The 27,333-nt window shown below is 38.0% G+C and overlaps 1 protein-coding gene across 1 annotated transcript in view; it reads right to left on the bottom strand.

Annotated features, from left to right (window-relative positions):
* Positions 1-436: 436 nt before the first annotated feature.
* The window catches only part of LOC130909013 (partitioning defective 3 homolog), a 660,821-nt gene continuing 633,924 nt past the window's right edge, over positions 437-27,333 (bottom strand). The window contains exons 24-25 of the mRNA XM_057825056.1: positions 24,275-24,402; positions 437-9,645 (exon numbers count right to left, since the gene is read on the bottom strand). Of these exons, the coding sequence (XP_057681039.1) occupies positions 9,243-9,645; positions 24,275-24,402 (531 nt within the window). The 3' untranslated portion in view covers positions 437-9,242. The remainder of the gene's footprint in view (positions 9,646-24,274; positions 24,403-27,333) is intronic.

The raw sequence follows: 27,333 nt of genomic DNA, 5'->3' as shown, positions 1-27,333 counted from the left end.
GGTTGACTTGCACTTGGTATGAGGGAATACAACAGACCAATGGGCAGCGTGGTCTCAAATTTTGACCTGTTCATAAAACATGCTGTCAGAATTTTGAACGGGAATTTGCTAAATTATTAGCTTGCTTGCTTAGATATGTCGCTTTTTACTTTGAAAAAAAAAAACAAAATTGCTTTATTATCCAATTGCGAAGGTTTCGCTAAATCCAAATGGGAAACTTGTGGGATTCGGTACCCTTAGCAAGGTCAAGAACCACTGATTTGAATATTTTCCTTTGCACAAATCTATTTTAATAAATCTCACATAGTCATTACCATAGGCATTGTTGATAAATGAGGCTATAACTCCTAGTGACCCTGAATAAGCGGCCACTGAAAAACAATGGGTGAGATACAAATAGAAAAAGCACGTCTTCATAAACATTTTTATTGCATGTACACAAAAGAGCATAAACAGTCAGTTCTTAATCATAGTCTTGTGTAAAAATGAGGATACTATACTTACATTTGTTACCATACATATTTAATCAAACACACAAAAGGGGTGATTATAAACCCTACTGAACAACAACAATACATTTTGCAGTGGAAAAAAAATCATCCCAAAACAGTATCACAAAGGAAAGTAATAAACACGTTATTGAACATTTGCATACAAGGATAGTGGTATATTTACATGCGCTTCAGCCCTTCTTTAATGCGTTATGCAACACTTGATCAAAGCCAATTTCTCCATACACAGAACACACATTGTAGCAAGAAACAAAAGCATGTAAAAGGAGGTGTGTCAATAGATGAAAAAGCAACACAAAAGTGGTAACCTTGAGTTTCTAGAGGAATACTTGTGATTATGCCTCTCAACTGAATCATCGACAAGGTCAGATCCCCATCTTGTTATACTCCTACTCTTCTGCTTTCCTGCAACTCGAGAGCCAAATGCTTTATACGGTAAGGATGCCAAGATATTTTCATTGACGTATTGTAGCACTGAGCAACACACTAAATTGTTTAAAGTATGTGTTCACAAGCTAAATTATTACCAAGTTAACAATAAAGTAAGCATGAAACTTAGTCGCGAAGAAGCATAGAAGAAGAATAGATAGTGTTTACGTTCAATTGATGGACTGATCGCTAAACTACGCCCCCAAATCGTAAAACTCGGACACCAACAGTAGAGTTGCATAGGAATGTGTGGTCGTGACTTAAAACATCATTTTTAAAACTTAAAAATTTCAAAAACCCCGATGGTTAAATGCTGTGCGTGGGGTACATGTAATTCTGACACCAGGTGTCCTGAAAGATTGGGGGAAGGGTTTTTTTTGTGTGCCTTTTTAAAAGCCTAAAAGAAAGCTCGCCAAATGTTATTGATGGATAAGGCTCTGTCGTCAACCACATAAACAATTGAATGTCAAGACACCAAGGACCCTTATGCTTGCTCAAAGGTAAGTTAATGATCGATTTCTAAAAATATTTGATAGCAGCAAGTCGGAACATGGACTTAACTATTAACGTTAGTTTGCTAACATTTCACTGCCTACTTGTTTGCCCTTTAGCCGGTTACTACACAAATAGAATAAAATATAACTAATCTAAGCTGTCAAGACCACAGCACTTAAAGTTCAAAATAAACACCAAAAACCTGCTAGAAAGAAAGGAATATGTACACTTGTTTGGTCACGGACGCACACAAACGAAAGTTCTCCTCACATACACCTAGCATGTGCCTGCTCGCCACTCTCTCATCATTCACACCTTGAGCATTTATTTACACCATATTCATTTTGCACATGTATAGTGGTATGAAAATTGTCTGCACCTTTTGGAATTACTCACATTTCTGCATAAAATCACCATCAAATGTGTTCTAATCTTTGTCAAAACCACACAAATGAAAAAACACTGTCTGCTATAACTAAAACCACCCAAATTATAGGTTTTTATATTTTATCAAGGATAATAAGCAAATAATGACATAAGGGAAAAATAAACAAGTGAACCATCACATTTAATATTTTGTGGCCCGCCTTTTGGTAGCAATAACTTCAACCAGACGCTTCCTGTAGCTACAAATCAGTCTTGCACATCGATGAGGACTAATCTTGGCCCATTCTTCTCTACAAAATTGCTGTAGTTCAGTCAGATTCCTGGGATGTCTGGCATGAATCGCTGTCTTAATGTCATGCCACAGCATTTCAATGGGGTTCAAGTCTTGACTTGGCCACTCCAGAACGTGTATTTTGTTCTTCTGAAACCATTCTGAAGTTGATTTACTTCTGTGTTTTGGATCATTGTCTTGTTGCAGCATCCATCCTCTTTTTAGCTTCAACTGTCTGACAGACGGCCTCAGCTTTTCCTGCAAAACATCCTGATAAACTTTTGAATTCATTCTTCCATTATTGCAAGTTGTCCAGGCCCCGAGGCAACAAAACACCCCCAAATCATTACGCTCACTCCACCATGCGTCAAGGTGGGGATGAGGTGTTGATGTTGGTGAGCTTTTCCATTTTTCCTCCACACATGGCGTTGGGAGTAACGTCCCAAACAATTCAACTTTGGGTTAATCAGTCCACAAAATATTTTGCCAAAACCTCTGTGGAGTGTGCAAGTGCCTTTTTGCGAGTTTTTTTTTCAGACCACAGTGGCTTCCTCCGTGGTATCCACTCATGAACACGATTCTTGGCCACAGTTTTACATATAGTTGATATGTGCACAGAGATATTGGACTGTGCCAGTGATTTCTGTAAGTCTTTAGCAGACACTCTTGGGTTCTTTTTTACCTGCGTATTCTGCGCGGACGTCTTGGCGTCATCTTTCATGGATGGCCACTCTTTGGCAGAGAAGCAACAGTGCCAAATTCTCTCCATTTGTAGACAACTTCTCTGACTGTCGATTGATGAACATCTGGACATTTAGAGATGGTTTGGTATCCTTTCCCAGCTTTATACAAATCAACAATCCTTGATCGCAGGTCTTCAGACAGCTCTTTTGACCGAGCCATGATGCACATCAGACAATGCTTCTCATCAAGACATTTCTTACCAGGTGTGTGCTTTATAGTGGGCAGGGCTGCTTTACACTACTCATCAGTGATTGGGCACACACCTAACTTAAAATGCTTGTTAAAATTGTTTTCAATTGTTAAGTCTCCTTAGGCCGAGGGCTCACTTATTTTCCCCCTTCTATCATTGTTTTAATGCTATCCTCATTAAAATATGAAAACCTATAAATGTTTGAGTGGTTTTAGTTAAAGCAGACACTATTGTCCGAGTTCTCCAAGGGGGGGTGGATAAGCGATAGGTCCATTGCTTGAACTACCAGTGGTTTAATGAGAACTCATATTTTCTTTCAGGAATGAAGACATTAAAATGATAGCGATGCAAATGATTTTCCCATTTTTCGGAAAACTATGATGAGAAAAAAAAAGATTGTACTCTAACGTTCCAGTCAACATTTTACATTATTCATTGGTTTCATGCTTTAAGCACTTACACATCAGTGGGAAAAAAATGAAGTATTGATAAAACGCCAAAAACATAGCTAAATGGAGATCCATTAATGACTATAATCATAGAGAGGAAACCAAATCAGCCCCATTGTATACAACCGATAAAATTGCCACTTTATTCTAGAGTGAGGCCACCCGGTACAGAGTTGCTGCGGTTCCCATGTGACCCACCTGATAAAATATTCAGCAAGGAACAGCTCTGACAACTCAGGGCCAGCAGGCTTCACTTACATCCCAATCATTTTGGACAAGGCCGGGGCCGAAACCTTGCCAGCAAGGTTGGCGTTTCTTGCTCCTCATAACACATAACAACAAAAAATGAACACAAAAGGGCTGCATTCATTTTTAATGAGGTACATTAATTAATAACCCTGACCTGACCTAATTTATGAGGCTAGATTCCCTGGGTAGGTCAGACAGGGTTGGAATAATAGTTCTAAAGCCATTTTCCCCCTTTTTTGCAGTCTAGTGAAGAGAATGTAAAGAGGAAAACAACAAAGAGAAAAAAAAATCAAACTTTTTGTTGATGCGTGGTGCAAAACCCAAAAATTTCTTAACACGGGCAAACTTTTTGGGGTTGCTACTAGGCCTGAACGATATCATTTGAACATCGTCATCGTGTTGTGCAGGCGTGATCCACTCGCATCGCAAGGATGTGCGATATTTTATTTTTCATACGCAAAGTCGTTTTTCTTCTACATGCTCGTACAGCACCACAAAGTCACTCACACTTTGACGCTCACGTTGCTGAGAACAGCCTCTCACTTACACAATGAATGAATTGTCTTTGATTGTAGGGCTAGCGAGTCATCCAACGCCAGATCAAAGCTACAAAACAATCATCCTTAACTTTAAGCACTTAGCCAGCTCACTGCTTAACAGGAGGGAGGTGTGAGAGGCTGAGTGGACTCACTCAATGAAGCTTTTAATAAAGACAAGAATTTTTCAAATTCATATTTGCTTAAAAATAATTCACGATGGCTGCATGGTGGCGCACTGGTTAGCACGTTCACCTCACAGTTGTGGGATCGCGGGTCTTCAATCTCTGGTCTTCCTGTGTGGAATTTAGGGTTATGGTCTTCCGGTATCTGCTTGGGTTTTTTCAGGGTTCCTGCTGATTGAACTTTCCAAACTGTCCGTAGGTGTGAGTGTGTGTCTGAATGGTTGTATGTCTATGTCAGTGTTGTTAATAACGGGTTTTCTTTTTCAGTAATGAGTAATCTAATTATTTACATTTCTCATCTTTGCAACGCCGTTACCGTGACTATGTGTTACTACATTGGTTGAATGACGCGAGAAAAGTTTGAGAGACACGGACTCACGGAGACGAGAGAGCAGAGCTAAAGTGGGGAGGAAGCAAGGGAGTTGTGACGCCGTAGCAAATGTGATGCTAGCTCCAATAATACCTGAGTGTAAACGAATAGCCTACAAACTACGCCCACGTGATGCTACGGTAAATATCACAAGTATATAGAACTAGATGTGAAATGACAGACACGGTGGCGTTAGCACATGTATAGAGAACTAGATGCAAAATGATTGACATGCCGACTTTAGTAAACAGCCGCTATCTTAAACCAGTAGACTTCTCAGGAAGACTCTAGGTTCCTAGTGAACCTAAGTAACTTTTTTAAAAATCTAAAATACTCCTAAATTGGCAAAAGCTTGACTTGAACCCATCTTTAAATGATGACACAGTTTAAAAAGTTTCACAGAAGACAGAAGGGAACTAATGAAATAACTGGAGCAATTTTAACAACTTTAATGGCTGATTCACAACATTAAATGACTTCCATAAATAGCAAAGGTTACTATCTAGTTATCGCAATATCCGCAATACCCCTGTGTATAGTTAAGTTTAGGGTAAAGAATTGATCTAGGGCCAATTGTCCCAAAAGACGCTTTGAACTTCACATAGTGTGACCAATGTTTTATTTTATTTTTTTTTGGAATGGAAAAAACCCCCCCCAAAAACATTAAAAGTAACACCAGTTACTTTGCCAATTAACTAATTACTCTTACATTCAGGTAACTGAGTTACTAACTCAATTACTTTTTGGGAGAAGTCATTTGTAACTGTAATTAATTACTTTTTTAAAATAAGATTAACACTGGTCTATGTTTGCCCTGCGACTGGCTGGCAACCAGTTCATGGCGCTTTTTGCCTGGAGTTGTGATAGGCTCCAGCCCCCTTGAGATGAATGAATTATATGAATGTTATAGAGAGTGAATAAAATATGGCGTTAAAGGTGATGGAATGAAAAATGTGGGCGCGCCTAAATTTTGTGCTGATGGACCTTAAAGGGGAAGATCAGAATTTTTTACATCAGGGTTAATCTTCGATTTATCGGAGGTTTAATTAGTCAGTGGAGTTGATTTCAACAAATTCTGTGCAGTTTGTTTGTTATTTGTTAGTGTCAGGGCTCTGGAGTGGCAAAGCTAGCGCGAGTCAATGGTCCCATCATAGCAAGCCAATAAAAAAAACTACATATGCACAAATGAAAGTCACCGATGACCCATGCAATCAATAGTGTTAGCTATGTTTTCAGGATAAAGTCATTAAAACTTACCATTGCATGTCATTAATTGTAGTTTTAACAGCAACGTTTGTAATCCAGCAGCTCTGCAGGGAAAGGGCTGCAGAGCCTAGTGATATTTTTTCCACCGGTGTGCTTGTGTCGTAGCCAGCAGCAAGAAACTACAGCTTATATTGTTTCTTGTTCTTCATAATGGATTCGTGGACACTTCATTTGCCTATTTCTTCTGTCTGCTTACACAGCCTCTAAATGCACATTTCACCATGTTGCCATTCTTCAGTCAAGACTCAGTGGACTAATGCTGCATTCAAGGAAGGTGGGAAGTCGGAATTGTCCAAACTCCGACCCCAAAAAATATCATTGGAACGCCACTCGAACTTGAAGGTCCTAGTTGCGAAGACGGGAAAAAAAAGTACCACGACTTCACAGGTTGCTTCAATTTGTCACTTGACAAAATGGCACAAGTAAAGCAGACCATCAATAGTAAAACTAAGAAGGCAGTTTTCAGAGTATGCTATTTACCTTAGCTGTTGTTTTTCCTCCACTATTTGATCACTTACGAGTAGGCATGTTTGCCGTAGGTCAAAATGTCTTTTGTTGGCCAAAATAAAAAACACCTTGTCGTGATTAGCCATCTTGCTGTTTACGTTCACTTGGAACGCTTTGAGGTGGCAACAGGTACCATCCAAGTGGGTCAAGTCCTACTTCCCACTAGTGCTGTAACGATTAATTGATTAACTCGATTAGAAAAAAGCTTTGTTTCAAATTTTGCTGGTTCGAATATTTGTTTAAGTAGAGTGGTGATGGATTGGTTTATTTTGAAAGTGTTTGCATTTAGTTTTATTGATTTGGTTGGATACACTGCCTTCTACTGGCAACAGTGAATACGACATAACTCATTTACGAGGGGCATTCAAAAAGTAATGCACTCAAGTGCATTGCTCGTACAAGATTTTACCAATCTTGTTTATATTTGGCACAAACATGATAGGACACACCTTTTTGCGATTGTTATATGTGTTTTTCTTATTTTCAGATTTTTAAAGCTTAAACTAGCTTCCAAAATGGCTGCCCCTCTTGAAGCTCTCCAGAAACAAAGAGCTGTAATCGAATTCCTTGTTGAAGAGGGAGAAACCCCACTGAGTATTCACAACCGGCTGGAAAATGTCCACAAGGATGATACCATATACTATAGTACTGTAAAAAGATGGGTACAGCGGTTTAAAAACAATACTGAAGACCATGAAAACAGTGAATGAGAGAATTCACCAAGGACCAAAAAGTTCAAGGCCCAAAAGTCAGCTGGCAAAATTATGGCCACCATGTTTTGTGATTCTCAAGGTATAATCCTTGTGGATTTTTTGCCAAAGGGGGAAACCATTAACTCTGAGATATACATTGAGACTCTTAGGAAGCTCGAAGCAAGAATTCGACATGTTCGGCCCAACTTGGACATGGCAAATGTGCTCCTCCAGCATGACAATGCACGTCCTCAAACAAGCATCAGGACCATGGAGTTCATCACTTCATATTGTGGGACTGTGATACCACATCCACCATATTCTCCGGATTTGGCACCATCAGACTACCACCTCTTTGGTCCAATTGAAGAAGGACTCCGGGGCAACAGTTACGGCAATGACGATGAAGTGAAAACTGCTGTCAAGAATTGGCTTAAAGATCAACCGGCTGAGTTCTACAACACTGGTATACTGTACATGCCCTCGTTCATAGGTGGACTGTAGCTCTTGAGAGAGGTGGAGACTATGTGGAGAAGTAAAAATGGAATCCTCACACTTGTACCTTTCATCTGATGTATAATACATGTTGCTATTATAATTTGTTTGTACATAATAAAGTTGGGTGCATTACTTTTTGAATACCCCTCGTAACATGGCTAAATCCAGCTGCTCCCTGTTAAGACCAATATAAGTTTTTGTTTGAGCTAATATGATTGTTTATTCATTCATGATTGAGTTTAGGAGTATATTTAGCCATTTTTGTGGGAATATGTGTTTGAACGATTTGTTAAGAGCATTGTAAAAAAAAAAGTTGGCATTTTATAGCATTTAAGCTAGCAGATGTTTGCTATCCAAGTTACCCAATTGTTCTCTTGTTGTACTTACATACTCATTTATTTATTTATTTCCGTTTGAGGTAAAGTTCAGGCATTTTAATTTATTTTTAAATGAAAGTGCAATTCTGTTTGTTTGAAGAAACGATCGGGAATTTTACTTTGTATTCACATTCAGTGCTCTTTAGAAAGTGCAATTTTAGCAAGCTTTTGTTTTAAATCTCCTAAAATTTATTCTGCAACGCATTTAATGTCCCTAACCTGATTACTTGACTGTTCGAACTAACTAGTTGATAGATTAATCGACTACTAAAATAATCGATAGCTGCAGCCCTACTTCCCACCTTCCTTGAATGCAGAATGAGCACGAGTGGCGGAAGCACTCCTCTCTATTCGCGTCTAAAAAAAGTAGTGCTGCAGAATAAAATGAACTACGGCAGTTTGGTGTGACATTGTTTTGGCCGTACGGATATTTTGAACAATGAGCTTCATTTTTAATTTATTTAACTATGTTAGATCTGTTAATATTGTTTTTTATTGACATGTTAGCTGTTGAAATAAACTCCCCCAACTAATTAAACCCCCATGAACTCTAAGATTAAGCCTGATGTAAAAATTCCTGAACTTTCGCTTTAAAAAAAAAAACAATGCAAAAAGTAAGTGTAAAGCCTTGGCATTATACAGTACATCCCAATTTTGAATTTTTCCAATTTCGTTCAGGCCAATCCCAAACAGAGCTGTTCAAATTATCTGGTGGAAATTTGTTTAGTTTTAATATCGCAATATAATACCGCAATATATCGCAACCCTCCCCAAAATCACAATGATAGTTTTTTCCAATATCGTTCAGGCCTAGTTGCTACGTAAAAATCCAGCATTTTATGATCAAAATATCCCAAAATACAAAGCCGGTACCAGAAGCGTAATAGTGGAAAAAAGGCACTTATATACATTTTCTAGATTAGAAAATATTCCAAGTCATATTTTACATACAGTGGAAATGTCATAAAAAAAATTAAATACTCCGATAAAATTCATGTTATCACAGCATTTGGACTACTTGCTCGCATTTTTTTTCCTTTTACGAATCAGTTCTAATTTTCCCGTACGTCCCTCGTCTTTTGGTCTCAGGAATAAAACTGCCTCCCTTTCTCTGAGCCCTTATGAAGCCGACTGAGCCTGGCTAGTTGAGTTGGAGACGGGGGAACGTCCTGTCTATAGGGACCTTTGGATTTGGGTGGCGCCTGCTTTGGTGCTTGAGAGCGGTCCTTACTGATGGTGCTAGAGGGTCCCTGTTCAGATGGTGGATGGACTTTGACGCTCTCCATCTCTTTTCGTCTCTGCTCCTGTCTCAGCAACTCCTGAGTTTCCAATAGGACGCGAGTGTTAAAGCTGGAAGTTCCCAGGTAGCCGTTATGTGATCCGTGGCTGCCAGAGAGACGTGGGTTGCCAATGGCACCCTGATCTGCTGGTGGGTATGGATTGTCACATGTGTCCTGAGACACGATGCTTGGATTCTTACGTGGCGGGCTAAAAAGGCACACAGACAGGGAAGAGTTAAACAGGGTTTCTACAGGTATCAGCAAATTTAAAAAAAACTAATTTAATACAGTGGTACCTCTTCTTACAAAATTTATTGGTTCTGGAAGTATTCTCGTAACTTGAAAATTCTGTAAGTAGAGATGCGTTTTCAATGTAACTGCCTTAATTCGTTCCAAGACCCAAAATTCAGACAAAAATCTTTTATTATGCATAAAAATGCATCAAAACATGTAACAAATACATGTTACAATTTGATTATTGCATATTAAACATGAAATCTGAGTTGTGCATGATGTAAAAACCAAGAATAGCGTAAAGAATAAAAGTTATAACACTCATGTAACGCTGTCGGAACACGATGGGCGAATGAAGAGGATGCTCAGAGACACACATACACATACAGTTGAGGTCCCTCTTAGCCAATTGGATGCCAGGAATGCTAGGCAATAGCCAATGGCAGAGGAGCGACAAGTATGTTACGTTCAGTAAACTCTAGGAGCTGGGAGTATCAGCCATACTGTATATTTGCCCTTTCATATCCTGTTTTTTTTTGTAACAACAGGCAATATTTTCCCATTGAGGCGTGTCTTAACCCGACAATTATGTATGTAGAGACGTTCGTAAGTAGATGTACCACCGTACTCAACTGCAGACAGTTTCACACACACAAATTGTAAGCGTTCAACAATGAATATTTATAGTATTTACATATTAATAATTTTGTTAAATATAACTGTCGATAAAATTGTTGAAAATACAGATGCAACTTAAACACATCAAACAGCTTCTGTTCCATAAGAAGCAGTCAACGGTCAGACACGCTGTTTATTCCCCAACCGTGCCCTCAAAAAACAACGTCACCTCCACCACCATTTTGTCTCCAGTCGCTTTTCTTTTTTTTAATTTTGACTTCTATTTTGTGATACATGAGAGCATAGAGCTGGTAGTACTTCCTCACACGAGTAAGAGTCCATTTACACATTTTTTTTCTTTTTTAATGATGTGTGGACACTGATACATGCAAATTGTTTATGTGGATTGTTATCATTATCATATCTGGTGTCAGCAGCTAGTTACGAATGCAAATTTGAATTGCTGTCATTGAAGATGAAACTGTTTTAATATTATTTTTATTTTAGTTTCATTCTGCATGTGTTGATGTCATGAGCAGTTGAATAAAGTCAGAAACTACACGAACGACTGACATCGTCATTTCGGGGCTTAGCTCGCACGTCTTGGTGAGGACGGTACAATGATGGTTAAGACATGTTTTTGAGTAGTTTTTTTTCAAGATATGCGGGGTATTCAGGGGAACCTAAAGGATTAATTCCGATTTACGCGGAAATTCGGGTTACGTCGCAATTATAGGAGCGGAACTCATTCGTAACCCAAGGACTACCTGTAATTAAGTACCTGCAGAAATGTAGGGTGTATACTCAATTTTATATATTATTCGAAAACGTGTTAGTAATCTCATACATGCAAGCACAATTTAATAGCAGTTCAACAATGGATGGATGGATGGATGGATGGATTGCAAGGGTTTGGTCTCAACATTGGGAGGGATGATATAACAGCTTAATCTGCATGTACACAGTTTTCTGGGGACGGGACATTAATAAGGCCAAACAGATTGGTGAACCAGGGTAACAATAAAATGAATGAATGAAGTAAAATAATAAAAATAAATACATAAATAAATCTGGGAATTGCAGTACTTTTTTAAAGTCTGGTGACAAGATGTGACTAAGGACAGCGAGAGCTAACTTGAACCGTGCCACCAGACACGTTCATACGCCCCATAAATCCATTTCTTTTTCCAATTGCGAGGATTTTTGGCTAAACTGTTACATTTGTTTTTTCCTATTAATAGGATCCATTGAAGGAAAGTTGCCTTGGAAGACCTGTGAATGGGCTTTTTACTTCAGCTTGCTAAGAAAAAACATTTGCACCTCACTGACCTGCTAAAAGCTTAAAAGCCTTTTGAGAATACAATGCTAGAAAAGGTAATAAGCAGCCTTTTAAAGGTAAAAGTCCAGAAAAACTGAAGAGTTTTTTTTGGTTTATATGTTTTTATCAGAATACAACTAACCTGAAATCTTCAAATGTAATGCAGTCAAAATCTTAAATGATTTCTCTTTTTCAATCACCAGGTTGCCAGAGCTTTAGTTGCCTAGAGCCATGTGATTGTTGTGAGTGGAGACATTCTGTACTGTATTTAGAAAGTATGTAAAGGGATTAGGGTGGATGTGTTGACGACAGTCAGACAACATTTTGATCCCTGTTAGGATTGTTTAGAAGTTTAATGATGGCGAATTCCATTTCATATGCTGTAATTTAATACTGTACATTCACTAGTTAGTTATCCCATCATGTGTGACGAGCAAGTATTATAATGAAATTTAAATGATTAAAAGTAATTAAATAGTATTTAACTATGTCACATGTGTACTTTCTAAGTTGTGTGACAGTCGCGATAAGTTTTAGAATGGCGATATATAAACATAAATTATTGATGATATGAAATATTATTGTCATTTTTTTAACCAATTAAACCACTAATGTGACAATAAAACCTAATAAATCACAATGCATAACGAGTTATTTGAAAGCTAGCTAAGTGCAGACTATGAAATGGTTGAGAAACCCAACGCCACTTTTGTTCTCTGATCCAAAATGACTGTCATCTGTCAACGTGCACACCTGCAAAGTGCACGTTTTAAAGTCAAATTATTCATTGACGACCAGATTTTCCATAATGGGTGTCATTTTAAAGCTATTCTTAATGTAAAATCTGAAGTATCATAATTTTCGGAATATAAGCCGCTACTTTTTTCCTTCATTTTGAATCCTGCGGCTTATAGTCCGGTGCGTCTTACTTCTTGATTTATTTGGGTTAATAGGTAACACTTTATTTGACAGCGGTGTCATAAGACTGTCATAATTATGACATGGCACTATTATGGGCATTACTGAATTCTCACGACAGATGTCATTAAGTGTCATCCATCAAATTATGTCACTACCTCCATTTATGTCCAGCTTGGATTTTTACATCCATTCAAAAGTGGGATAATTTGCCAGATAACACTAAATGACATCTGTTATAAGCATTCGTTAATGCTCATGACAGTGTCAAGTAGGGCTGTCCCAAACGACTAATTTTCTCCTGATTAGTCAGCCGACTATTTTTTACGATTAATCGACTAATCTAATAATTATTATTATTATTTTTTAAAACTAATTTAGCAATGAAATTTTTGTTGACACTTATCAATTCACAAAAAACATATTGGAACACTCAAATTATTTATTAAAGTACAAATAAACACGTAAATAACAATAATAAATCACAAATAAACAATGAGTTCAAATACTGATAGAATTAACTAGTGTAGCATCCCGATTGAAAACATGGTCTCTTAAACTGATGGTTTACAACTTTTATTCCATCCTTGATGTAAACACACTGTAAGAGCTACGGTGCACACAAATAAAGCAACACAATTAGAAATTAACAAAAACTTTTCACCTTTTTCCTTTTAAACCTTATTTATATATCAATGAATTGCCTATATGAATTGCCTTTACCTTAATTTATTACCTTATCATTGACAATCTCTCCCTTGAGTGCAATCACTGTATATACTGTATATATTTATGACCTTTTAACCTTATATAATTTTCTATACCATAAAATAAACCATAACATGAAATAAACCTTTCAATTATCATTAAGAACAATACTAATAGCACTTATAGGCCTATTGTCAATGAAACATTATTATTTAGTAAGGCGACAGCACCCTCTGGTGTACAAAAAATGAAAAAAAAAAACATTACAAACTGCGTGAAGGCGCTTGAGGTGTTTATTCACGGCCGACGTGCAGCCAAGCTTGGCATTGAAGAGACAGGACAGAAGAGTGTACTCTCCTTTGTTTCTTTGAAATAAGGCAATGTTTTGGACACTCTGGTGCGCTTTTTTTGGCTTTGTGCCGCTTTCCCCGCTTGCAAACAGAGCATCCGACATTCTAACTTTCCACGCATATATTTTTTTAACCCTTCATTAACCGTCGACGGGATGTTGTGCTCGTCGACGGATTTACGTCATCGATGACGTCGACTATGTCGACTAGTCGGGACAGCTCTAGTGTCAAGTCATAATGATAATTGTCTAATGGCAGTCATATGGCGCCACTGTCAAATAAAGTGTTACCAAACACCATAAATAGCACTGAACAGTAACTGAAGAAATAATTAGCACAGAACATGAATGTTGATTGTTATTTACATCCGTAGCGCTGCAATGCATGCTAGGAGGCATGTTGAACAACGACAGCATTGACAGCAGGTGGCAGCAGAGGTTGACTGCCTCCCCCAAGGGAACAGTGATGGCCAAATGAAGGTTCTTGAACCAATGAATTCATGGTGGTTCATTTGGTCTTATGACAATCGTATGATGCTGCTGTCAAATAAAGTGTTACCAAATACCATGACTAGCAATCAATGAAATAACTGGAACAATAACTGAAGAAATAGCAGAGAACATGAATTTTGATTGGTATTTACATCCGTAGCGCTGAAATGCATGCTAGGAGGCATGTTGGACAACAACAGCATTGACAGCAGGTTGCAGCAGAGGTTGACTGTCTCCCCCAAGGGAGCACTGATGGCCAAATGAAGCTTCTTAAAGCAATGAAGCTTTGCAGGCAATTGATTCAAAGCTTGATGGTGGTTCATTTGGTCTTATGGCAGTCGTAGGATGCCGCTGTCAAATGAAGGGCTACCGGTTAATAGCTTTAGGTGTAAATATCCTATAATACAGTGAGGATGGCTGCGGCTTATAGTCCAGTGCGGCTTATCCATGAACGAATGTTGTTTTCGTGTCAAATTTGGTCGGTGGCAGCTTATAGTCAGGTGCGCCTCATAGTGCGAAAATTATGGTATGTGAGAATAACTCCAGAAATCTTTATTTACATGTTGAAAATGACGTGCTTTTATTTTGAAATGTTCACAAGGAGTATGTTTGGTAAGCTATTAACCATATGCTTTACATTATGTAAAAAAATTGCTCTTGTCATGAATGTAGTGTCAGTAATAGATTTTTGTATTTTTTTCACATTGTTTGCAAATGCTACAAAATAAAGTTTTCATATTTGAAGTGTCACCTTCTGACTGCATGTTTGCGTTTTGGAGAGGACTGCCACTGTTTTATAGCAGGCTAAAGTGGTTCGTAACCTCAATGTAATAGTAGCCTGTATGTAATGTTTTACGATGTAAATCCTAATGACCACAACAAATATTCCTCTGTTTTAAATGTGTGTATTACAATCATAATTGTGGAGCATAGAACTGTTTGAGCAGAGCTCATAAATGCCCACCTCAAAAGGGCAATATAGCCAACTGCTCTCTCGTCTGCATTTATGTATGTGCTAACAGCTGCAACTGCATTCATATACTGACCATGGAAACCAAAGCTTATTATCTCGCTTCGCTCTGCTCACATGTGTTGGTGTAAGTACAGTCTATGGTATATACATGTGAGGATAACTAGGAATGAGGCAGATGTAAGGACAGACTGCGGAGCAAGCCACACCACATGTTCCATATCAGGCTTTTACCGTCTTGCCAAGCCAACGTGCATTTACACTCTGGCTTGGCTTAAAGAGCAGCCAACACAACTCATGAGAGAACTGCTTGTTTGGAAACTCCGGGCGCCTGTCACACAAGGCAGCCATCCACATTTCTGGAGTGACAGTTTACTTTTTAGAAAATAAAAATTTGAGATGGTTTTTGGTGAAGATGAGAGCAAAAAGAACAGTCTCCCACAGGAATGTATTCATGATTGATGCATAAGTAGAGTGCTCTTATCACTTCTACTCCCGAGCCAGAATCTGTCACAAAGTAGATTAAATTTACAGGCAGTGAGGGTGGGGGAAATATATTACCCCAAAGAGAGAGTTAGCTCTAGAGTGACAGAAAATAAACAAAGCAAGGAACTTGGTTCTCAGGAAAAAACTTGAGGCGGATGGGTGTTTCTTTTAAACAGCTGGGAAAAATCTGAGTTCACGAGCAGGGCATAAGCATGCGTGTGCACCAGTTCTGTCATATTGTATAAACAAAACACCATTAGGTACACCTGCACCATCGACAGAAATGGAAGAGAAGCAATAAAACCTTTGACAACATTGTTTAGTTTTGATTGACACTGTCAGTGTTAACATTAACACGTTAACGTTTGCAAAAACAAGACAAAAAAAATAAACAAAAACATCATACTGTTAAAAAAGCAGTAAACACTTATTTTAATGGACCTCAAATTCCCTTATTTACTAGTACACCCCACACATACAGTATACAGTGGGGAGAACAAGTATTTGATACACCGCCAATGGGTTTTCCCATTGGCGGTGTATCAAATACTTGTTCTCCCCACTGTATATATTTGTACTTTTTAAAGGCTAAAAAGTAACAAAATAATCCAGAAATACAACTGCATTGCCAAAAGATACAAAAATATAAATGTTTTATAGTCCATAACACTCACGGAAACAGCGGAAGAGGAAGTACTGTAAAAAGTACAGTCCTGTAACATGTTTGGAACTAGGCATGTGCTGATAACCGGTCGCAAAGTATACCATGGTATGAAAACGTCACGGTTTCAAAACCACAAAAATTTTCTGCCATACTGTCCCTAAGATATTAGCTATTTTGATGTACCGTAAATCCAAGGAGATATCCCTCCCTTGCAGCTGCAAGTTTCAACCCTCCCCCACTGGCTGTTGCTCACTGTCAGTGAGTCAGTTGTGCTACACGATGGCTGGAGGAGGTAAAAGTCCCGAACTTTTCCCCCCATCGTACAAAACAAAATCGCTGGTATGGGAATACTTTTAAGTGACAGACGGCCGCGGGTTAGAGGAGCTAACCGACATGTAAAACATGTTTGCTGAAGGTGGCTGCTGAGGAGGGAATACCTCCAATATGATTTCGCATTTTTAAAAATTAAAGGTTCGTAAACACAATCATGAATGTTTCCCACCAGCTACGAGAGTTAACTCCGGCGTGTTTAGTGTTTCTAGCGGTGGTATGTATTTTAACTTAACATTACACTTATGTTCCAATTTGCTAATATGTTTTGAAAAATAAAAAAAAAACTTCTTTTTTTTTAAACCAAGATAGTAACACATTTTAGAGCTGTAATTTCAATTCCGTGTAACCGTGATATTTATACCATCAAAATCTCATACCGGCACATGCATATTTGGAACTTTTGTTGAAATAAAAACAATGTTGGTTTTTTTTTTCAGTATCGGATCAGGACTCCGTATAGATTCTCAAAATCAGGTGACTCTGACTCGGGTGCAAAAATATGTGATGGAGACATCCCTATTAAGTACAGCATCTTTTTTTTTTTATTTTAATGTATTTTAGTACTTTTCTACGAAGTATTTTGACGTAAATTACGACATTAACGGTGAAATCCGACACGAAATTCAGGTTACGTCGCCAGCGTAGGACTGGCGAATAGCACACGGACTCCCTGTATAATGTTTTTTGTTTGTATGCTCTATGCCTTTAAAGATGTCTTGCATATTACAAAATAAGCATTTAGATGTACATACAAGTAGTTACAATGTGCCTGTCCGTGTCTGTTCATATAATATATATATTACGTTGTATATACTGTATACTGTCAAGGCTCCACACTTTTTACATTGGTTGTACCTGACTTTTTTCTTCAGGTGGAGCAACAAAAAATGTAGGCGCACAGAACTGTGAGGTGGACGTGCTAACCACTGTACCCCCACACCACCTTCATAATGTGAATTATTTTTAAACAACAATAACGTAGAAAAATGCTTGTGTTTAATAAATGCTTCATTGAGTGAGTCTACTCAAATTCACTAACATGCATTTTTTTTTAAAGTAAAGACCCGATCTTTTACATCCAACCCTGATCCTCTGAACGTGATCGGATCAGGACATCTCTAGCACTTAACATTACTGCAGACAGGTGGATGGAGAGTTAGGGTTTTCAATGGTTTATTGATTACTGAAAGAACATAACACGACTACTGTAACGTCATCAAAATCTAACCAAAACAGCCTTCTTTCTCCGGCTAACTCGCCAACCCTCCTTCTCACTTAGTCAGACAGGGATAGACCAGAAAACAAATAACTCAATACATCAAACTTGCAACCTGAAACATACATGCAACCCTATTCCTTACATTACTCTCCTTATTTTTACGTTACATGTACCGGATGTCTACTGTTGGCGACGTAACATCTATGTGAACAAGAAAATCCTTTAGGGGACGAGTAAGGTGTGTTCGCGCTAGGGATGCACAGAAAGCCAAATACTTGTCCAAAACCGAACACATAATATTGGAAACACTTGACCAAAAACCGAAAGGCTGAATAATACACATGTATACAATGAATTTTTAAAATTTAATTTAATAAATATTTTATTTAATTGTTTTATTATTTTTTGTCACGTCTCTATTTCGCGCGACTTTAACTTAACCATATTTACCTATGTTCGTCAGTGTCTCACCGTTCGCCATTCTTTTAATGATGTTTCCTCGTTAATGGCTTTTCTTTTGGCTGGACCTGGAAGACACAGCTTTCTTCTTTGGGGTCATAGTGTGAAAAAAGGAGGGCGAAAAAAAAGCAAATATACTCCCGGTGCACAAACACAGACTATTCACTAGCTAAGCAGAAACTGCTGCTCATAAAGTCGAAACGTAGGTTGAGGACATCGTAACCCGAGGACTCCCAGTATAATCTAATCCATTGCGTTTTCAGGCTGATTTATGCGTCTGCGTTGTGGTGACAGCGGACCTTGGGCATTAACGCAGACCCGATTTACGACCCTACGCTGTTGCCTGACGTGCGCCTAATAAAAAATCTGACAACGCGTTGTGACGTGATCCGCTCAGAACGTTGTTTCCGGTTCAGCACAACAACACCCCTATTTTCAATTACAGGTCCGGCCCTGTAATTCAAAAAACGTTTTCTGTGTCACCTACGTCTCAACATTTGTATTAACAACATTTGTTGTTCAATATTGATTAGCTGCAGCTCTAAATACCCGTGTTCCATATCTGTTGCCATTGCGGTTTATGAGCTGAGGAAAACTAAAGGAATTTAACTAGAGTCCCCCAAAACCATACAAAGTAGGCCTGAACGATATATTGTTTAAACATCGCCATCGCGATGTGCGCATGTGCAATAGTCCCATCGCAAGGACGTGCGATAGTTTTTTAATTTCATTTTTTTTAATCCACAAACGTTTGTTTTGAGGAAGGAGAGGGAAAAAAAGCGCACAGCTTCTTTCCCTCCAGCAAGTCATCGGCTCCTCACCCTCCCCCTGCAACAGCGGAGTGGAGGGAGGAGGGGCCGAACAGCAGAGCGGAGGGAGGAGGGCCCGTTCTCAAAGTGAAAGCAAGCAATCAACACGTTGGAGGAGCAAGGAAGACTGTATCCAAAAGGAGTTTTGGAAGTATTTTGGCAAGAACAAGACTATAAGGGACAAAAAACAGCCCTGTCGACAGTGCCTCGCCATGGTTGCCTCAACAAGAAGTAATCCGTCAAACATGTGGGACCATTTAAAACGCAGGTATCGCACAGGTGGGAACATTGTTACGTGCCAACGTTCTTGTCTCAAGCCTGCTATAGTGGATAAACTAATAGTCTTGGCCAAAAACCTATGAGACCCAGTTGAGAATTGCTGAGCAAGGAAGGTGGACGATATGCAGACAAATACATAACACAGCTGAAGGAATGTCTTTTCTTCTTTTTATTCATGTGACAGCTATCAGGAAGGCAGGAAATTTGGGAGTTAAAATGGTCCTGTTATTCATCACAGTTATTTGCAGTTATTCAGTTCAATTATTTACAAGTTCAATTGAGTTTGTTTCTTTTATATTTAAATTTATTGTAAACTGTATTTTTCAAATAACTATATATACTATATACTGCACATAAAGTTTTGATACTTAATATTTTTGTTGAAATATTTTTACAACTTTGTTGCCGTTTTGCAGTTTTATATTGTTATATTTTGTGTAAACAACTCAGGGGACTAATGCACTTGCACTTTTATTAGTCAGATTTAATATTTAAGTTCAAATATGTTGACAACTTTGTTGTTTAACTGAGGTTTTTATGTATTGTTATAGTTTGTGAACTCTTTTGTCATATTTAATATTTTTGTTCAAATATGTTGACAACTTTGTTGTTTTACTGAGGTTTTTATTTATTGTTATAGTTTGTGAACAACTCTTTTATTTGTCATATTTAATATTTTTGTTCAAATATGTTGACAACTTTGTTGTTATTTTACAGAAGTTTTTATTTATTGTTATATTTTGTCAAAAACTTAGGGGACTAATGCACCTGCTCTTTTATTTATCATTTAATGTATTTGCTGCTGTTGAAGTGTAAAATATTGTATTCAATAAATGATCTTTTTTGTGCAGACATGACTTCCTGGATACCTTCATACAGAAATCTTCATCATTCACAAATTAAACGGTATTATATGAATACACTGTGGTCACGGTGTGTTATGTAAAGTATTTCCAAACAGCTATTCAAGTCATTTAGTGAAAATTTCTTTAAAAAAGATAGATCTTTTTTTTTTTAATATCGCAATATAATATCGCAATATATTGCAAACCTAAAAAAAATCGCAACAATAGTTTTTTCCAATATCGTTCAGGCCTAATACAAAGACAAAGCCTAACGCCTCTAGTGGCTTGGTAGTGAATTACAGAGCAACACGTTCCCTCGACGCAGAACTTCGAATGCTCATTGACGACGTAGGGTCTACGTCGTTGTGCTGCAGTCACTGCAACGCAGAAGCATAATTCAGCCCTAAGGCTCTTCACACTATTCAGTTGTAATTTTTTGGACTTTAAAACATTTTGACCGAAAACTGACAATGCATTTTGTGGTATTTCGGTAGTTTCAGTTACATCTCTATTTCGATGGTTCTATGGTGTAATCTGAAAAAAAGAAATTATAGGAAAAAAAAAAATAAACAATGTATTTTTTCTTTAATCTTATCTAATTATTATTATCTAATTATCTTATTATCTTTCTTATTATCTATCGTTATCTTATGTTCACTTTCAAATTTTTTTTCACTTTTGGATCTTATTTTTTTTGTTTGTTTTTTGTTCTTAAATGTGCTAGTTGTTTATTACACACCTTTGTGCTTTCAACAATAGAACCATTAGCCTATACAAAGCTAGAATTCTGCTCAAAAAGTAGCTGGTATTTAAAGATAATCCAACAACAATTTGCCTTTCAGACCCCGCGTATTGGTAAGCTTTCTTTCTGAAAGAAAGAAGAAAAAAGAAGTCCTGTGCTAAAGAGTTAAGCAATCCCAATAACAAAGATTTTAACATGTATTTTACAAATGAAATGCCTCAATGAATCATTTTTTTTTCTTATGAACGGTTTTCAAAAGCTTTATAGGGGGATTTTCTCAAGTTAAAGCGCCACACAGAAATTAATAAATTGAATTGTGTAAGCAGGATCTGTGTATTATTCTTATTATTTAATTACAGGTGTTTTAGCTCATTTCAATTTATTTTTCTTAAATGGGCCATTAATTATTTTATTATGTTTTTTTTAATTTTCCAAATCTGATGTAGTATTCATTTATATTGTATAGTGTATGTTGTATAACTTTAGTTCCTATGTGAATGTTAGTTCCTACTTGTTTTGTTGTGGTAGGAAGGTTTTGTATTGAACAGTGGGCTGTGTTGGTTATTATCATAGCAGAGAAGACAGCGGTAAATCAACAAAGACAAGTCAACTGTGCCCCGATCTACCACTCAAGAGATCTGTTGGATTCAAAAAGTGGGTTACGATTGCATATTAGTTTGAAAATCGACCGGATCCGCCGTATTTTTACACGAGTGACTTCCGGTCTGCCCGATCCTAGCTACCGGTAGTAGTGTTGACGCAGGAGGGTCGCGTCTCGCGTCAAATAATAAACTCTGCCGTTCTTTTCGCGTGCATCGTGTTGAGCCGCTTCTGGGACGCGTCTACGTGGCCGCACTGCGACTGGTGTGCATTGGCTGATTGTCTTTAATGCCCACGTTTCACTGCGTTCTCGTGGCGGCCGCGTTCTCACGGGGGCCACGTTGTCGCGCCATTGACGTTTCTGGGTTATACTTTCGTTCCTGGGTTATACTTTCGTTCCGTGTTGGTCCTCATTATAGTAGAGAAGAAGGAGTAAATCTACACAACGAAACTGTAACCTGATCGACTCACAGCCTCAAAAAGTAAGGGTTACATTACGTCAGAAATTCGTTCGGTATGCCTCCGTTCCGAACCGAGCACCACATACCGAAACGGGTCAATACAAATACATGTACCGTTACACCCTTAGTCGCTACCACCACAGCATCATGTGGGTGTTCCTACAACTAGCACAAATAAATGGCACCACTTCGGCTCCATTTTGCACTAGTATCTGATAAATGATAGCAGCTCAAATGAAAAATATTACAGCACAAACTAACAAAAAGATGCTACACTGCGTTCGCGTTTTCCTTTGGATTTCGGACACATCGTTTCTTTAGGTAAAAGTCAACAACCAAGCATATTTTCAAATTTTTATTCAACAAAACTGACCAAGAGTCATCTAGAATGAAAGCCCCCCCCCTTAGCATTACTTTAACTAAAGGTATCAAGAAAATAAAGTGGAGAGAGTGTGGCGTCCTAATTCATCAAAGCACCCACGTTTCCTGAAGGTAGCATAATTTGGGGTTGCTTTGATAGGCTGTCTCTCATGCCAACACGCCTCTCGTCGAGGCCATGCCCCCACGTTAAAACATGGCCAAAAGTTTTGTAACTGAAAGAAAAAGAAGATCTGAAAGTGAAAAAAAATAAATAAATCTGAAAAAAAAATTGAAACTGAAAAAATAAGATAAAGGTGAAAATTAGATAACCGAAACCAAAAAATTAATATTGGAACTTGAAAATATCAACTTTGTAACTGATAAAAATAAAACTTTTTTTTTTTCGCTTTTGAAAGATTCAAGAAAAAAACAAACATACAGTTGAATTTTTTTCCCAATTGTTTCTTTTTTTCAGATTACAATACTTTTTGCCGTTATTTAGCACCAACATGTTTCGCACAGCTTTTTAACTTAACGGTCTTGACCGATGTTCGTCTGTGTCTCACAGTTCGGCGTTCTTTTTATGATGTTCGACTTCGTTTCCACTGTAATTGCTTTTTTTCAGCTGAATCAAGAAGACACAGCTTTCTTCTTTGGGGCCATAATGTAAAAAAAGGAAGGTGAAAAAGGCAAATATACTCCAGGTACACAAACACACTAGTTAAACTGAAACTACGGTGCTTGTAAAGTCGGAACATTATAGGTTGAGAACATTGTAACCCAAGGACTCCCTGTATAATATAATACATTGTGTCTTCCACAAATGTTGTGGAAAGTGAGGGTCAACATAAATGTCTCCTAAGCCAATGTAAAATGTTTCCTTTGTGGTATGGAAGCATGTTGCTCAGGAATGCAGGAGCTCTTTTAGTAGAGGGGGCACTGGCCTCCTTTAACCTTCCTGCTGTTAAGAATCTAATCTTAACCACATTCATGTGCGTGCTATGCTTGTTGTGTCTCTTTCAAGCTAATCAGTGGTCTCTCTTTCCCACTAACACGCTTGTTCCTCGCCCACCACTGCCTGCCGCTGCTAATCCTGCTCGAACAACAACCCTTCATTAGTGCTCGTCCAATCCTCACATCCCAGACGGCGAGCTTAGTCTGCCTGTCATCAGATATGCAGCTACCCTGGCTTTTTCTGGAAGCTCTTTAGGGATTTTATTTTTCACTTTAAAGAGAATTCCTGAAAAGAACAAATGTCTAAAAATGGGGAAAGTGAGGAGAATTATGGTTATTAATCTAGGGATGTAAGGCATTTGCTTTAGTCTTACATGAAGCCTGAGTTCAGACAAGTGCCTGTTAAGAGAGTTAGGAGATTATGGTAGGAATGCATATCAAAAGCTACCATAGTCAGTCTTTTATCACCAGCCAGATGAACTTTCCCAAGAGAAGCAACTGACCGTGGGAGGTGAGGGTTGGAGTCAACTGTCACCTCACATCAGATGCCAGCAGATAACACCTATGAAAGGAATGCATAGATTGGTCTGGCCTATACAGACCACATTGATTATGCGTCCATGTGGACTGCAAATCCATAGCCACGGACGAAAACATGTTTTAATCGACCCAAATGTGACAGCTCAGAGACGGCGATGAAAAAGAATACAGGATGGCGTTGGAAAAAATGTTGTTTGTGTAGACGGGTAAAAATCACCAAAGAAAGCTGAGTTTCCTGTAAAATGAATGAATCTATCATTATGAAATATTCTGAAAAGGGGAAAACAGGGATGCTGGTGGACTGGAAATGTTGACTTAAAATTTAAAGACTACTAATTGTTACTAATTGTTTGACCAGTAGAAATAAGAGAAGAGTAGAAAAGATGGTGAGATAGGGTAAAATGCATGATAAGGTCACAGTCAGTAGGAACACAGGATGCATTCATATATGCTTCCATATAAAGAAACATCAACCTTACCGTGGCAGAGAACTGTATTGTCTTTGGGCTTGGTGAAAACTGCCTCGGTCCTCATGGTGCCGCTTTTGAATTTGAGACTCCATTGTCACCGAATGGCGTCCACTTTGTATCTCCATTCCGTTACTAGGCTATAATTAAAAAGAAAAAAATCAATTAACAACTGCCGATAATAGAGATGAGGTACGGCAAACTAGGTAACATAGAAGTTAAAACAAACAGAGTAATTACAGATTATTTTTTTAATTTGACAATGCTGCAAAGAATGTATAAACTAAATGGACATCATGTACTGTATGTATCCAATACACATATTACCGTATTTTTCGGACTATGCACTGCTACTTTTCTACATTTCTACCTTGCGGCTTATTCATGGATTTCTTTATTTTTATTTTTTTTTTTTTTACAAACGAGCTTCATATTTTCCTGTAAAAAAAAAAAAAAACATTGGATAATTACTGTAATTTTCTGACTATAAGGCACACCTAACTTTAAGCTGCCACCCACCAAATTTGACATGAAAACTGTATTTGTTCATAGATACGTTGCACTGGACTATAAGCCGCAGCTGTCCTCACTGTATTATGGGACATTACACCAAAAGATATTAACTGTTAACACTTTATTTGAGGGTGGGATCATAAGACTGTCATGAGCCCAAATGAACCACCATTTGCAGTCAATTGGTTCAAAGCTGCACTGTTTTAAGAAGCTTCATTTGGCCAACAGTGCTCCCTTGGGGGAGACAGTCAACCTCTGCTGCCACCTGCTGTCAACACTGTTGTCATCCAAGATGCCTCCTAGAATGCATTGCTGTGCTACAGATGTAAATAACAATCAAAATTAATGTTCTGTGCTAATTATTTCTTCAGTTACTGTTCCAGTTGTTTCATTAATTGCTAGTTACAGTATTTGGTAACACCATTACAACTATGACATGAGACTTTTGAATGGATGTAAAAGATCTGAACTGACCATAAATGGAGTTAGTGACATAATTTGCCGGATGACGCCTAATGACATCTGCCATAAGCATTCATTCATGCCCATGATAGTGTCTTATGGTAGTCTTATGACGCTGCTGTCAAATAAAGTGTTGCCTATTAACTCAATTAAATCAACAAATAAGCCGCACTGAACTATAAGCTGCAGGATTCAAAATGAGGGAAAAAAAGTACAGTCCTATAGTCCGAAAATTACGGTAGACATATTTTAAAAGAATGGCTTTCCAAATTTTGCCATGACATAGCTTTCAGCCGCGACACTAGCACCAATAAAGCTTGCCAGAAGCTCGTCAGACTTTCTCAAAAACCCAGGATTTTATAGATGAATATGGCTCCATCTAATACAATATGATGCTACAAAAGAACAATTTTAAATGGATAAGCATTGCTACGACAAGAAAACACGATGCTAGCATTGATTAGCCGTTTTCAACTGGCATTTGGAGGACTTTATTGCCACAGCATGCTACAACAAAGCTGCTATATAAGGGCTAGCACTAGATGTTAACCATTATTAAGAGGATTTCATCCACTTCAAGTTTAGAGTGGATTATGTATCTTTGGAAATGTAGTGACCTGTTATTTTAAAGTTAGTTTTTTTTTAAGCATTCAAAAACACAAGTTGGTGATGTTGATGCGTGTTTGTCTGTTCAATAAATATATTTTTGATCACTCAAATATTTCTGTGTAATATTTAAGTAACGTATTTTTCAGACTATCAGGCGCACCTGAGTAATAGCCGCCACCCACCAAATTTTACAAGAAAACGGCATTTGTTCATAGATAAGCCGCAGTTGTCTTCACTGTAATATGGGATATTTACTCCAAAATATATTATCCGGTAACACTTTATTTGTCAGCGGTCCAAATGTACTGATTTTTGAACCAATTGGCTGAAAAGCTTCATTTGGCCACCACTGCTCCATTGAAGGAGACAGTCAACCTCTGCTGCCACCTGCTGTAAACACTGATGTCGTCCAACATGCCTCCTAGCATGCAATGCAGCGATACAGACGTAAATAACATTTAAAATGTTCTGTGCTAATTATTTCTTCAGTTACTGTTCCAGTTGTTTCATTAATTGGTAGTTATGGTATTTGTTAACACTTCAGTGACAGTGGCGCCATAAGACTGTCATATAATCATCATAATTCTGACATGACACTGCCATGAGCATTATAGAATGCTTATGGCAGGTGTCATTTTGTGTCATCCGGCAAATGATCTCACTTTTCGATGGATGTAAAAGATCCAAGCTGGACATAAATGGAGTTAGTGACATAATTTGTCGGATGACACTTAATGACATTGGTCATAAGCATTCACTAATGCATACGATGCCGCTTTTAACCCAATAAATCAACAAATAAGCTGCACTGGACTATACGCCGCAGGATTCAAAATGAGGGAAAAAAGTAGCAGCTTATAGTCAGAAAATGACAGTAAATATCTAATGTTAAGATATGGACACCGCTTATAGTCAAGTACGGCATATATGTGGATATATTTCTAAAATTTTGTCGAATCTGATCAGTGCGGCTTATAATCAGGTAAGCTTTATAGTCCAAAAACTATGGTAAATAGTGCAATAAAAAACTCCATAGTTTCAATGTTAAGGATGACACTTAAAAACATCACTATCTGAACAAGGCCCATCAGTAACACCAACATTGAGATTTTGATATGGCGATAACAGTTCTCCTGACACACTCAAAGCAAAGGTATTGTTAGTGGCGCACACAAACAAGAAACACACTGAGGTTTTTCATTTGGATCTTTTTATGAGCTGTTTCGACAGATATTGATCAACAGAAGAATTTGAATTTTCTAGGAGTGCAACACTGAGCCCTATCATTACGACCCCTCTAATTGCCTACCCGTGTGCTTGAGGAAATAATATGAAGAGCTATAAAGAAGGGACAAAAGTACGTCATTTTCTGACTTAATTTGTAATGGGTAGAATATAGGTAGTCCCCGGGCTACGATGTACAGTACGCGACTTATGTGATTTCGACTTTATGTTGCTGGAGTCTGGTCCGCCATTTTGTCTCCATT

The sequence above is a fragment of the Corythoichthys intestinalis genome, chromosome 20 (assembly GCF_030265065.1).
Source record: "Corythoichthys intestinalis isolate RoL2023-P3 chromosome 20, ASM3026506v1, whole genome shotgun sequence".
Classification (NCBI taxonomy): domain Eukaryota; kingdom Metazoa; phylum Chordata; class Actinopteri; order Syngnathiformes; family Syngnathidae; genus Corythoichthys; species Corythoichthys intestinalis.
This window is presented reverse-complemented; position numbering and strand designations above follow the sequence as displayed.